The 13,510-nt window shown below is 53.3% G+C and overlaps 1 protein-coding gene across 1 annotated transcript in view; it reads left to right on the top strand.

Annotated features, from left to right (window-relative positions):
• The window catches only part of LOC128562067 (uncharacterized), a 152,631-nt gene that overhangs the window by 98,145 nt on the left and 40,976 nt on the right, over positions 1–13,510 (top strand). Inside the window, 4 exon segments of the mRNA XM_053556665.1 lie at positions 2,263–2,571; positions 3,264–3,493; positions 3,580–3,741; positions 4,520–4,597. Coding sequence (XP_053412640.1) covers positions 2,263–2,571; positions 3,264–3,493; positions 3,580–3,741; positions 4,520–4,597 — 779 coding nt within the window.

Here is a 13,510-nt window from a genome sequence, read left to right as displayed (position 1 = left end):
CAGCCTATAAGGAATCTTTAAATCAAGTAGTATATGTCTTTCAACTTTGTTCTCCTTTTTCAAGATTGCTGTGAGTCTCCCAGGTCCTTATAATTTTATATAAATTTTAAACTCAGCTTGTCAAATTCTACTGAAAAATCTTGTTGAAACTGTGATTTAGATTTGTTGAGTCTATGGATCGGTTTGGGAAGGGCTGCCATCTCAGTAGCATTGTCTCCAGTCCGTGGATGTGCTTCCGCTCTCCTTTATTCAGGTCTTTAATTTGCCTTTGCAATGTTTTGTAGTTTTCAGTGTACAGGTCTTGCAAATCTTTCATTAACTTTACCCCCATTGTTTTGTTTGGTATGTTACATTATAGAAATGCTTTTTAAAATTATATTTTCTAATTATTCATTGCTAGTATGTAAAAATTCAGTTGATTTTTTGTCTGTTGCGTGCATCCTGTGACCTTGCTAAATCCACCTATTGGTGCTTACAGATTTCTTATGATTTTCTTTCTTTTTTTTTTGTGATAGAGTCTCACTATGTCACCCTTGGTAGAGTGCCGTGGTGTCACAGCTCACAGCAAACTCAAACTCTCGGGCTCAAGTGATTATCTTCCTTCAGCCTCCCAAGGAGCTGGGACTACAGGCGCCCGCCACAATGCCTGGCTATGATTTTCTATATGAGTAATCATGTCATCTGTGAATAGAAAGGTTTTCTTCCCCTTCATTTTTAATTTTTATGCCATTTAGTTATTTTTCTTTCTCATGTCATGGCTAAGTCCTGCAGTGCAATATTGAATAGAAAAACTAAGAGCAAAAATTCTTCTCTTGTTCTCAATCTAACAAGGAAAATATTTAAAATTTCACTATGAAGTTTAATGTTTGCTGTTGGTTTTGTTCAGATGCTCTTTATCATATTGGAGACATTCCCTTTTCCTAATTTGCTCTTATTATCAAGAACAGGTATTGAATGCAATCAAATGCTTTTTCTGAATCTAGTGAATAATCATGTGGTTTTTCACATTTATTTTGTTAATATGGTGCATGAAAATAGTCTTCAAGTCTTTTTTATTTTTTTATTTTTTGAGACAGAGTCTCAAGCTATGGCCCTAGGTAGAGTGCTGGGGCGTCACAGTTCATGGCAACCTCAAATTCTTGGGCTTAAGCTATTCTCTTACCTCAGCCTCCCAAGTAGTTGGGACTACAGGCGCCTGTCACAATGCCTGGCTATTTTTTGGTTGTAGTTGTCATTGTTGTTTGGTAGGCCCAGGCTGGATTTGAACTCGCCAACTCTGGTGTACATGGCTGGTGCACTAGCTGCTGAGCTACAGGTGCCTTGCCTAGTCTTCAAGTCTTAAACTTCCTTTACTGGGATTCATTCCCATGTCTTTGTCATATATTATTCTTTCTTTCTATTAACATATGTTGTTGACTTTGGTTTCCTAACACTTTATTAAGAAGGTTTATGTCTATGCGCATAGTGACCCTGGTCTGTAATTTTCCTTTCTTGTAAACGTCTCATGAGGTTTGGTCTGAGGTTTATACTGATTTCATAAACCAAGTTGAGTACTTCTCAACTGTTCTCTTCTGTTTTCTGAAAGAGTTTCCATAAGATCGGTGTTAATGCTCCTTCAAATGACCAATAGACTCTATCAGTAAACTCTTCTGGAGTTTTCTTCGTGCAAAGTTTTTTTTTGAAAATTAATAATTCGGGTGGCGCCTGTGGGCCAGTGAGTAGGGCTGCAGCCCATGTACCAAGGGTGGCAGGTTTGAACCGAGCCCCGGCCAAACTTCAATGAAAGAAGTAGCCGGGCGTTGTGGCGGGCACCTGTAGTCCCAGCTACTTGAGAGGCTGAGGCAAGAGAGTAGCTTAAGCCCAAGAGCTGGAGGTTGTTGTGAGCTGTGACACCATGGCATTCTACCAAGGGCAATGAAGGAAGGAAGGAAGGAACGAAGGAAGGAGGGAGGGAGGGAGGCAGGGAGGGAGGGAGGGAGGGTGGGAAGGAAGGAAGGAAGAAGGAAGGAGGAAAGGAAGGAAGACAACACTAGAGCCATTCAGATTTTCTGTACTATTTTGTGAATTGGCTCACTTGGTTCTCAGAGCATCCTAGGAAGGAGCTGGTATAATTTGTCTCATTTCACAAATGTGCCATTTCTGACGTGACTTAACATTACAACATCATGAATTTCCTACCCCAAAATTCTTTTTCCTCCTCCCCAAAGAAGTTCAGTTCCCTGAGGTTGCCCCTACTCTGACCTTCTCTCCCACCCTCGGCAGGTACCATCAAGATCACTGCCGACTCGGCTGTGTTGGGCATCCTCCTGCGGGACAAGCATGAAAAGACAGGGAACGGCACCCGTGTGCACAGCATGACCTGCATCCTCACCCAGAATAGCAGCCAGGCCTTGCCAGGAGAGCTCCAGTTGCAGGGGTGGCTGCAGGCCCAGACAAGGAGCCTCAGGGCCCAGGCCAGCATTCGGGCTGACATGGCCAACCTGGCTCTGAGTGGAACCTGTGCCTGGGGCCCTGGGCACAGCCAGCTTGTGGGCAGCCTGAGCCACAACATCAGCACATTGAGTGACGCAGGTAGGAAGAGTGGTCCAGACAGAACAGCTGCTTCCCCTAAAGATGCCCAGGTACTGGAACCAGAAGAGGAGGGATAAAGGAGCCCCCAAATCCATGTTCTAGCTCTATTTCATGCCCCTGTCAACTTCTCCCAACACCTCTATCTTCTTTCCTGGTCTATTATTCAGGGAGAACACACAAGCTCAGGGCACCTGCTATTACAGTATTGACACACTTCAAACCTCCTCCCCCTAGTTCATCCTGTGTGGCCTCCAAGACTGTAGTGGGGGAGCAGCTCCAATAGCCCCTGCTCTAGCTTCTCCAGAATGTGCCCTTGAGGCCTGGAGAGAAGGATGTATGATCAGCCATTTATGCCCCTTGCTCTTTCTGAGATGTCGGCCCTGTCCTGGGGAGTCGACATGGATTCCATGGGAATCCAAAGGGGACATGGGACTTACCCCTGGGTCTTTGTGGCGACTGTGGCGTTGGGTTGAACCAGAGCAAGATGAAATTGCCATTTCCATGGAATATAGACAATTCCATATGGGTCGACCTGATGTATTCAGGGGCAGCAGGACCTGGGGGCCTGCCAGGGAGCTAAGGGAACGTTCCAGAGAGCAGGGGGCTGGCTCCCTCCCCAGTGCCATGGGGTGGAGTAGGCTGGATGGTTTTGGGGGCCCAGATGTTCCTGCCTACTGTCCTCTCACCCCCAGGACTCCCCTCTGGGGCAGGGATGCTCCTGTCTCTCAGCTATGTGGCTTCCTACTGCTCAGAGCACCTGGTACTGCAGAGTACAGGGGGTCAGCTGGATGCTGCTCTAGGCCTGGAGGACCCAACTCCCATGTCCCCAGACCGCCAGCTATGTGCCAGCCTTGGCCACACCATGCCAGGCCTTGGGTGCCTGGGCCTGCCCTCCTCTGTGGGTGGCCACAGGCACTTACAGGTGGGTGAGCAGGGGGCTTGGCCTGGGCTCCACCTGAGGGGCAGGGGCAGATCTCAGGAACACACAGAGCTTTTGCTTCTGCCCAGAGCTCAGGACACAGTCTGGTGGCTAGGCTAATGGTGCGTTTGGATGAAGAGCAGCTTTGTGCAGTCCTGGGGAGCAGGACAGGGGACAGCCATCAAGACCTGGCTCTGGAGCTACATCAAAGCCTCTCAGCACTGCTGGGTTCCCTGCCTTCCCGGCTAGTGGTGAGTGTGTGCAGGGGCCACGTGGGCTGCTGGCTGGGCTGGCAGGGCCCTCTCCTTCCTCTGCTCCTTCTCTAGTCACCCCAATATACATACCCCCTCCCAGATCCCCTATTCTCCATTGCCCACCTGCCCTCCACCCCCACCTCCCCCCTGCCCTCCATCTACCTGCCAGATCCCTCCCCTCTTCTCCCATAATTGGTGGCATGATTTGGGTGGCCACCCAGAGGGCGTTCTGGCCCTGTCTAGTAGGGTTGAGGCCCCAGAGCCTCCCCTGGGCGCTTCTCCAGGAGGAACCTTGCACGCTGGACAGGGACACGCACATGGCTGCCTTTTGCATCATTCTCAAGAATGAAAAGCACCTCTGTACTTGTCCTGGGGATGGCTGTACCGTCATAAGTGTGGGGAGGGAATGTGAGTGCCCAGGGCCTGGCTGCCTCTTCCCTGCCAATCCTGCGATCTCAAGCAAGGTGCTGGCTTGCTCTGTGCCTCCGTTTCCTCATCTGCTAAGTGAGACTGTTGACAGTCCACCCCCTGCGGCTGTGGAGCAGGGGGCACAGCACCTGGCACGCAGAGGTTCCCGGGACAGGAGTGATGGTTATTTCCACTTATGTGTGTGGGGATGCTGTGGCTCAGTGCCCAGAGCTCTGTGCAAACCTCTCTTCAGGGTTACACTCCTCTGGCAACTTCCCCAAAGGGAGGTGGGATCTTGGGGCTCATGGCAGCTCACTCTGGGGACGGGGGATGAGGCTGACCCTTTCCCATCTACTGGTCTCCATAGGTCAACTGTACTGGGGATGCCTCACGCACTGAGCTGGCAGGACTGTGCCAGGGGGACGTCACTTGGCAGCCTCTTGAGGTATGGTACAGGGGTCTCTGTCACAGGCAGTGCAGTGACAGTGAAGGTGGTCCACCTCCAGGAGGGATGCCACAGCTTGACCACCAGGGGCTGCCTGGGGTGTGGCCCAGAGCTGAGGTCACCACCAGGCTGCCTATGGGGTCCCCCTCCTGAGCCCCCCACATCCCCAGTGATATGCACCAGGCTCCCAGCCCCTGGGGTCCCTGACTTATCCTGATGGCTGACGCGTATTGCACCTGAGTGTTTCAAGCCAGCCCCTGCCTTGGGCAGCCTGGTCACGGGCATAGCCAGCCCTGCGAGGCCGGTAGACCATGGGGTCAGGGCTGGGGCACGGCTCAGGTGGCTTTGGCTCTCCCGGGCCAGAGTATGTGTGAAGAGAGTGTCCCCTCTCCCTCCCAGAGGAGCATGGCCGGGGTGACCCGAGTGTAGGGCTGTGTCGATAGTGTGGCCTAGACCTTCTGCCTCCAGCCCAGCCCTGCAGCTCCTGGACCCCAATCTGCAGGTGCCCTGTACCTGGGGCCACCACCGGGGCTGCCTGCCATCTTTGTCTGTGCTGCCCCCAGTGGCAGCTGCAGCACAGCCCTGAGGACTGCCTGGGGGAGGAGGACAGAGGTGATTGTGCCCTGCGGCTCACCACTTGTCTGACTCCTTGCTGGCAGCCCTGAAAGGAGCCCCCTGCTCAGAAGCCAGGAGACGTGAGCCTGTGGGGACTGAGTAGGAACTTCAGGGTACCTGGCGTAGGCGGCATTGCTGAGGATTGACAGTCTGGGCCCTGGGCGCTGGCCCTGTGGCCCACTGCCCTGCTGTCCAGGGAATGTGTCCTCCGCAGTGAGACCTATTTCCACAAGCTTTGCCTCTCTGGGGCATGAAAGATATGGTGCTTTTATGTATCCAGCTTGGGCAACCCACACCTAACTCAGGAAGCAGGAAATCAGGCCTCTGTGGCTCCCTGGAGCCCTGCCAGCCTTGCCAGCCCTGCCCTGCCCTGCCACTCACCTCTGTGTGACTTTGAGCGAGGCCCTTACCCTTCCAGCCTCATCATCTGCAGACTGGCTAACAACACCTGCCCCAGGGGGTGTGTTGAGCATGTACTGAGCCAGCTTGCCATGTGGCCATCCCAGGGTATTGTCCTCTCTTTTCCCCTGGATTCAGCTACCAGGGAGTTACCCTCCCATTTTACAGATGTGGAAACTGAGGCTTAGAGAAACTGAAGTCACTTTGCCAAGGTCACACAGTGGCCTGAATGGTGGGGAGGGGTAACTGAGCATGTAGGGTCAGGTGGGGAGAGTCTCACAGGCTGGACGTGGGCTAGCTCCCCCTAGATGGCATTTAAGAGTTTGGGGTACAGGGAGTTACTAGCTCCCCGTATGAGAGAGGATCAGGAGAGGAGATGGCCAGGAAGGCTAACTGACTCCTAAAGGAGGAGGGTTAGGATGAAAGTGGTGAATGGAGGGTCCTTCCCTGAGGCAGCTGGGTGCAGAATTGTGGGGAAAGTGATAGAAAGAAAGGTGTGCTCTGAGCCAGGCGTAGCAGCAGCATGTGGGAAGGAGAATGGACAGTCTGGGCCCCCTGGGCAGCCCTGCAGCTCCCGTGGTCTCCATGTGGCCACGTAGGACAGATAATATACCTGTACCCCATTGGTGGTGGTATCGTCCCCTCCAGGCCAGACAGATGAGCACTGGGCATCTGGAAGAGGCTTATGAGCAGCTCCGGGGTCTCTCATAGGGTTCAGACATCTCAGATCCTGCAGGCTGGGCCTCCAGGTCCCAAGAATGACACCCTCAATTTCCACCTGTGCTCAGACAGGCCATGGGGAGAGGTTGAGGGCCCAGGGGGTGGTGGGGGCTCCCTTGACTGTCATCACCAAGCAGAGGATGGACTGCTGCTTTCTGGGATATTGCAGGGAGACCAAGTGTCAGTGGGTATTGAGGTCACTGGCTTAGTACTGAGATTCTGTAGCACAGCCTGAGAAAAGGGACGGGACACCCATTCAGCCTCACCTCTCTCTCTGTCTCCCGACAGAGCCCGGCTGTGCTGTCCTTGAGTGCCTCTGTCTTAGTCCATGCCTGCAAGGCCAGCCTGGAGGCACAGGTGTCTTCTGGGGACACCTTTGCTCACGGTCATGTCCACATGGCCTGTGGCCAGCACACCCTACTGGAAGGCAGCCTCCAGCACACATGGGCACCACTTCAAGCTCTGGGGGTCCCCCCTAACAACCACGTTCGTGTGTCCGTGGGAGGAAGTATGTCCACCAGGGCTCAGCTGGAGGTGGCCCTGGGTCAGTGCACCCTGACCGCCCATGGGGATGTCCCACAAGCCACCAGTACCACACACGCCAACTGGACCCTCACTCTGGTGAATCGCTGCCCCCTACTGCAGGTAAGCCCCCTCTCACCAGTAGGCCCAGGGGCATGGAAGGGCTTCTAGCTCCCTCCACAGATTATTAACTGCCTACTGTATGCCCACGTTTACACCCAACATGCTTCTCTCTTCTTTGCCATTGTCACTTGAATTTGGGAGCTTGGCTACAAAGCTATGTACCGAAAATGGGACTCAGACTGAATTTTCTCCCCGTTCACGAGAGGTCCTACTGAGTTTCTGTTTCCCTTCTTGGCTGGGTCCCACACTGATTCTTATGATCTGGAATTTCCCACTGGGAGGATTAAGGATCCAGAAGTGGCCATGAGAATAATGGAAAGTAACAGGCTGCGGTTACTGAGCAGGGGCTGTATGTTGAGCGCTGTGCCAAGTTCCACAGCTGTGCTCCCTACACCAACCTCCCAACCTGCGAAGAAGGGGCTGCTTGATTCTCAGTCACAGGAGGTGACACATAGGTCCAGAGGAGTTAGGGGACCTGAGCGGAGTCTCTGAGAGGGACATGTCGTGGATTCCGATGGAGCAAATCACTTAGGATCTCCGCTCCCCTCCCTGCCAGAGTCATCAATTCCATTCCAATATGCACCACATTTAGGTGCCTGGGCTACCAAGGCCCAAACACGAACTTGTGTGCATCTCCCAGTGACTTGGGGTGCTATGACTACCCCGTTTTAGAGATGGGTAAGTGGAAAGGCAAAGGCAGTGGTGGAGCCAGAATTCACACCCGTGTGTCTGTTTGGCACCTGCAGTACCAATCACTTTGCAGCGTGAGAGGTGCCCGCAAGAACTAGTGCAGGGCAGAAGGCCTGACCCGCCCTGTCCCACCCCAGGCCACCCACTAGCTCCCCCCCTTGGCCCTGAAGCTGTGTTGCCAGTGCTGTGTCTGCCTCTCCTCAGTTTCTCCATCCTTCTAGGGGACAGGTGTCCTGTGGGCTCTGTGCTGTGAGGGTAGCCTGAGCCAGGGACCCTATGAGTTGGACCTGGCTCAGGCCTCCACAGTGACCATGGAAATGCCCACCTGTGGCTGTCCCACACCTGCCAGGCACAGACCTTGGTGCACAGACACCCTACCCATTCCCTGTGTGCCTGGGCCTGCTGCCTAGAGTTGCCATTGGCCTGACCATCCAGTGTGGCCCTGCCACCCACAGCTCCTTGGCTCTCCATGTGGGGCTGTGCTGGTGGCAGGGCTGGCTGGAGCATCTTGCTGGGAACCGGAGTACGTGAGGCTGGCCACTGAGGTGTGTGGGGCGGCTCTGCAAGGTTGATGGGGATTCCTGACCCCGCAGCATGTGGCCTGGCTCTTCCCTCCAGGGGCTGCCCAGGACCTCCAGCTACTCTGTCCAGTAGCCCTGTATCTCCTTGTATGGGAACCTCATAATATCCTGTGTTCTTGTTCAGCAGATGAGGAAATCAAGGCTGGGAAATGTGAGAGTCACATGAAGCTGTGAGGTAAAAAGCCCATAGGTTCAGAATTTATAAATTTGTCTTTTTTAGGGAAAATTCCGAGTGCAGGAAGGAAAAGGGGAGGGGTGCCCCTCAGCTGACAGAGGGGAGCAGTCACATCCTGATTTCATAACCTGTTAGCAATCCCAGGCTGGGGTTTACGTAGGCTCTGAGGTGTCCCGTGGTGTTTGTGGGAGGGACGCTAGGGTCACGAGCTGGCAGACAAGACCATGACCCATCTGAGTGGAGCAAGGACATTGCTGCCTGTTCCTTCTCTCTCCCCTTCAGAATGAGTTTCCCAGGGGTACCCCTGAGCACAGGGGCTCTGTCAATAATGCACCACATCAATGTGTGACTGAGCCATGGCCGTCATGAGACACGGCAGCCTGAACTGGGAGATCCAGCAGCCCTGCCCACCAGAGCTGTCTGTGGTGATGGAGTTGCTCAAGTCTGTGCCATGCCGGGAACACCTGGCATGCACTCCCTGGTGCAACTGAGGGAGGCACCTTATACTTTTTCTCAATTTCAATGTCAATAGACATAACGCACATGACTAGGAACTATCCAATCGGATGGCATGGACTCTAAGCAGGGCCTGGTCAGATGGGTCTGGTTCAAAGCTCAGCTCTGCTGCTTCTTGGCTGCGTGACCCTGAGCAACTGGCTTTGTCTCTTTGAGTCTCAGTTTTCTCACCTGTAATATGGGGACAGTAACTTTCTGTTCCAAGTTGGTGCACAGGATGAGGAGAGATCATTCTTGTAATAATTCCTTCCTTTATCTGCTCCTTGACCTAACTGTCATTAGCATAAGGTTGGTCAGTTTCCATGCCCTTGTGTGAGGATGACAATTTTTGTTGGAGTTGAGTTCCACCTTTATTGCCTTGTGGTCTGGGAAGATACAAGGTAAAATTTCCAATCCTTTTGATTTTGTTGAAGTTTGATTTGTGTCTAGGATAGGATTTATTTTAGAAAATGTTCCATGGGCCGATGAGAAGAACATATATTCCTGAGCTTTGGGATGGTGTGTTCTGTGTATGTCTATTAAGTCCATTTGTTATAGGGTCACATTCAAGTCTCTTATTTCTTTGTTTAGTTTCTGTTTAGAGGATCTGTTTGGTTCTGTCAGAGGGATGTTAAAACCCCCAGCTATTATGGTGTTGTAGGATATCATATTGTTCAGACGAATTAAGGTCCATTTCATATATTTGGGAGCATTTAAGTTGGATGCATAAATATTTAAAATTGAAATGTCCTCTTACTGTATTGTTCCTTTGGCTGATAGTGACCGAGATTGTTCTTGCAAAGCACTTAGCAGGAGGGCTCTGTGAAGGGTGGTGGTTGCGTATTGCTTGTGTGACTGTTTTGTGGTTACTGTGACAGGACAGGGAAGCACAGATTGGTGCTGGGCCAGGGCTGGGGTGTAGGAGGACAGTAGCTTGTAGTCATTCCTGGCATGGGGTCACCCTCTGCCCCCTTTCTCTGTGGTCAGGCAGAGCTTGCCCCTCCCAGTGGGCACACAGCTGCATAGCTCCCGGCAGGCCTTCAGTGGGGAACTGAGGGCTCAGGGACAATCGCTGGGATGCCAGATGGCCTCCCTGACATTGGCTGCAGCTATATGCCCATCTGAGGGCATGGTCCGAGCGAAGCTAAGGCACATGCTGCCCAAAGCGCATCAGTGACTGAGATAATGCTTGTCCTGGGTGGCGGTGGAGAGGAGCACAGCAGTGGGGAGACTGGCAGTGCCTGGGTACCTCAGTGACTGGGGCGTGTGTGGAGTGATGGAGAGACGGGTGTGAGAGGAAGCAGCAGAGGGCAGGCTGGTGCTAAAATTGCGGTGAAGTTGGCCAAGGTCACCTCAAAGACAGGCTGACATGTGAACCTAGACCTGAAGGAGATGAAGGAGGACCCTCACGGCTATCTGAGGTGTGTTTGAGGAAGAGGGCAATGCCAGTGCAAACGCCCTGTGGCAGGGCCAGAGCAGGAAGGGCATTCACCAGGCCATGCCCAGCAGACTATCCTGTGAAACCACAGATAGTGAATGTCTTCAGAGTCGTGGCTTCTGCTGTGACTACTTGATGCTCCATGAACAACCTGTAAACAAATGGGCATGATAGTGTTCCAATAAAGCTTTATTTACAAAAGCAGGCTATGGGTCAGATGTGACTTGAGGGCCTTAGTGTGCTGGGTCTTGTTATATAAAAAGTACACAAGGTGGAGAAGCAGGTGGATTCTGGATGCGTTATGGAGGAGTGGATATCCAGATATGGCTGTGACAGGAAAGAGTCAGGCCAGGCAGGATGGTGCCTCCACCTTTGTCCTGAAAGACTGAAGAATGCAGCAGCCCCAGAGGATGGGACGGGGGGGAAGGGGGGAAGGAGGGTGGGGAGCCCTGTTTTGGACATGATACACTGGACGGGACAGTCCCAGCCTCCAGCACTCATATCAAAGCTCTGAGACTGGCTGAGGTGGCCATGGGTGCATAGCCTGAGCTGGGGGTACCTAGTGTCACGAAGCTGGGGAGATGAGAAGGAAGCAGCAAAAGCTACTGAGAAAACAAGCTGGAGAGGAGCAGGAGCCCCAAGAGCAGAAGGTCCCAGGGTCCAGGGATGGATGCATGTCAAAGGCAGGGTCTGGCCATGGGGACTCAGACATGCGAGCAGCACAGTGACAGCATCAGACTCTTGGGGTGCTGGGAAGGCTGCCTCTGAGGCTAAGGAAGAGTGGACTATGGATCCTGGCTGTCCTTTGCCGTTGTGGTGGCCTTGAGCCAGTCACTGCTCCTTTCTGGGCCTCAAGTTCATGTGGGGTGGGTGGAGCACAGGCTCCTGTGCCCAGCCCTGCTCTTATGCACAGAAGGTACCTGAGAAGCCATGGTCTCTTTCTCTTTGTTACTGACATCCTCACTTGGGCCAGCCTCCCAGCCTGCTTCTGGACACTCCCACCCCTATGTTGGGGCAGATGTTTGGATTCTGTGCATCTGGGGAGGTGTGAGAAGAGGCGGGGACATGTGAGTGCTGCCACTCCCAGTGGTTGCAAGACCCTTGCCAGGTTGGCTTGGGAAGAGCTCAGTCCCCACAGCAGTTGGGGCAGTATGTGCTGAGAGGAAGGAGGTCACCGACCAGTGTGGAACTTCCAACAAAACCTGCAGGAGGCTGAGAGGACTGAGTAGGCCACAGACCCCTCCTGGAGAGACCCTGCTCATGTCCCATTGGTTCTGTTCCAGGGCAGTTAGGAGCCCTGGTGCCCATTGTGGACCCTGCCAGGGTTAAGAAGCCCTGCTCTTATGACCCTTTGAACCCTTCTAGGCCCTGGGGGTCCCGGGGAGAGTCAACAGCTCTGGCTATGTTGTGGTGAACTCGGTGGCTGTGGACACCCAGGCGCGGCTCACCGTGGATGCCAGCAGGTTGCAGGGTCTGCTTATCCTTAGGACCACTGAGGTGAGGCATGCATGCTGGGGGTGACTGGGGCAGCTGGGCCAGCAGGTGCCAGACGCACATGCCCATGAGGGCATCCTCCACATTCCAAAGCAGAGGCCCCAGAGGTGAGAGATTCAGGACCCCACCGAAAGATCAGTGAGCCTCCAAAGAAATCCCTCAGCTTCCCCAGCCTCCCAGGGCCCCCACTTTCCTCTTGTTTGCTTTTTTTAAAAATGTAGAAAAATGTAGAAATGGTAAATGTACAGCTTACATTTTTACAAATGGAACACCCACCACCTGCCTCTTCCAGCCCTTACTTTCAGTTTTCAGATATCCAGTGTCCGGTTTTTGCTGGTTATAAATAGTGCAACATTGACCTATGTTGCACGTGACTTGGTAAACATACACATGTTCCTGTTGGGTTTATACCCGAGGGTGGGATTGCCGGGTCGTAGAGTGTGTGTCGGTCCAGCTTCACTTCCTCGGTTGTTTGCACTGGCTGCCCCCCAGAGCTGCCCGGCAAGTCGCTAACCATTGCTTGGCTTGATGTAGAGCTGCCCCTGTTGGAAGCAGCCCCATGTGGAGTTGCCTGTCACCCTGAGCATCTCATGGGTTTTTACTTGGGCTATGGATGGTTTTCTGCGTCCCACTGTACCAGGCACGTCTCCTGTGGACACTCCCTTGTACCTCGCTGGAGCTTGTCTCTCTCGGCATCCTCCCCGGACACCTCCCAAGTCAATTTTGCCCACATCACGTATTTTACATCAGGCACTCTAGTTATATTCACTGCATTTGGTAAAAAGATGCCCAGCTGTTTTGCCACAACACAGTGGCCAGTGGGACAGGGAGAAAAGAGGCTTAATTTCACGTCTGTGGGTGGTTTGTTTCCCTCTCTGGGGAAGAACCTGTCACGTCCCAGGCAAGGGGTCTTTGTTTCTCTTGCTGCATTGCAGGCCCAGCAGGAACTGGACGTACTGCTCACACACAGCCTGCCCCAGCCCGGGCCCTCAGCCCTGCCAGCCCAGATCTCGCTGGACCTGGCCACTGAGAGGCATGGGCCCCATTACAGGCACACCCTGCGCATTGGAGTGGATGGCAAGCAGGTGCGGGGCTCCACCAGCCGGGACTTTGGGGGACTGGGAAGCTGTGAGGACAGCTCATCCTGATGGCCCAGGTTCCTGTGGTCACCTGCCCCCAACAGGTGTCTGAGGAGCTGATCTTCACCCAGCAGCCAAAACATGTTACCCTCAACTACACTGTCCAGCACAATATCCCCACACTGCGGACGCTGTGGGCAGAAGGCAAGATGGGCCTGCAGGTCAGCCTTTGTGAGCACAAATGATGGCGGGCATCAACACGATGACTCATTCATTCAGCAGTTTTAGAAGTACCATGGAAGGAAACAGGTGGTAGAACAAGGTTCAGATCTTCACCTGAGCCTCAGTTTCTACATCTGGAAACTGGTGTAATAGCACTCTGGCCCAGCGACTCCCCTCCTCCCCTTGGAGCCACTCACATTTCCCCAAATTTTCCTCCCCTACAGCTCCCAGCCACTGGCTCTGCGCCTGGCCCTGGCCCTGGCCCTGTGCCTATGCCTGGACCCTGTTTTTCATCAGCTACATGCATTCTCTTGGTGGGTTTGTGCAGCCCCTTGTGACACCATCTCTGTGCTGACAGCT

This window comes from Nycticebus coucang, chromosome 12, assembly GCF_027406575.1.
Source record: "Nycticebus coucang isolate mNycCou1 chromosome 12, mNycCou1.pri, whole genome shotgun sequence".
Classification (NCBI taxonomy): domain Eukaryota; kingdom Metazoa; phylum Chordata; class Mammalia; order Primates; family Lorisidae; genus Nycticebus; species Nycticebus coucang.
This window is presented reverse-complemented; position numbering and strand designations above follow the sequence as displayed.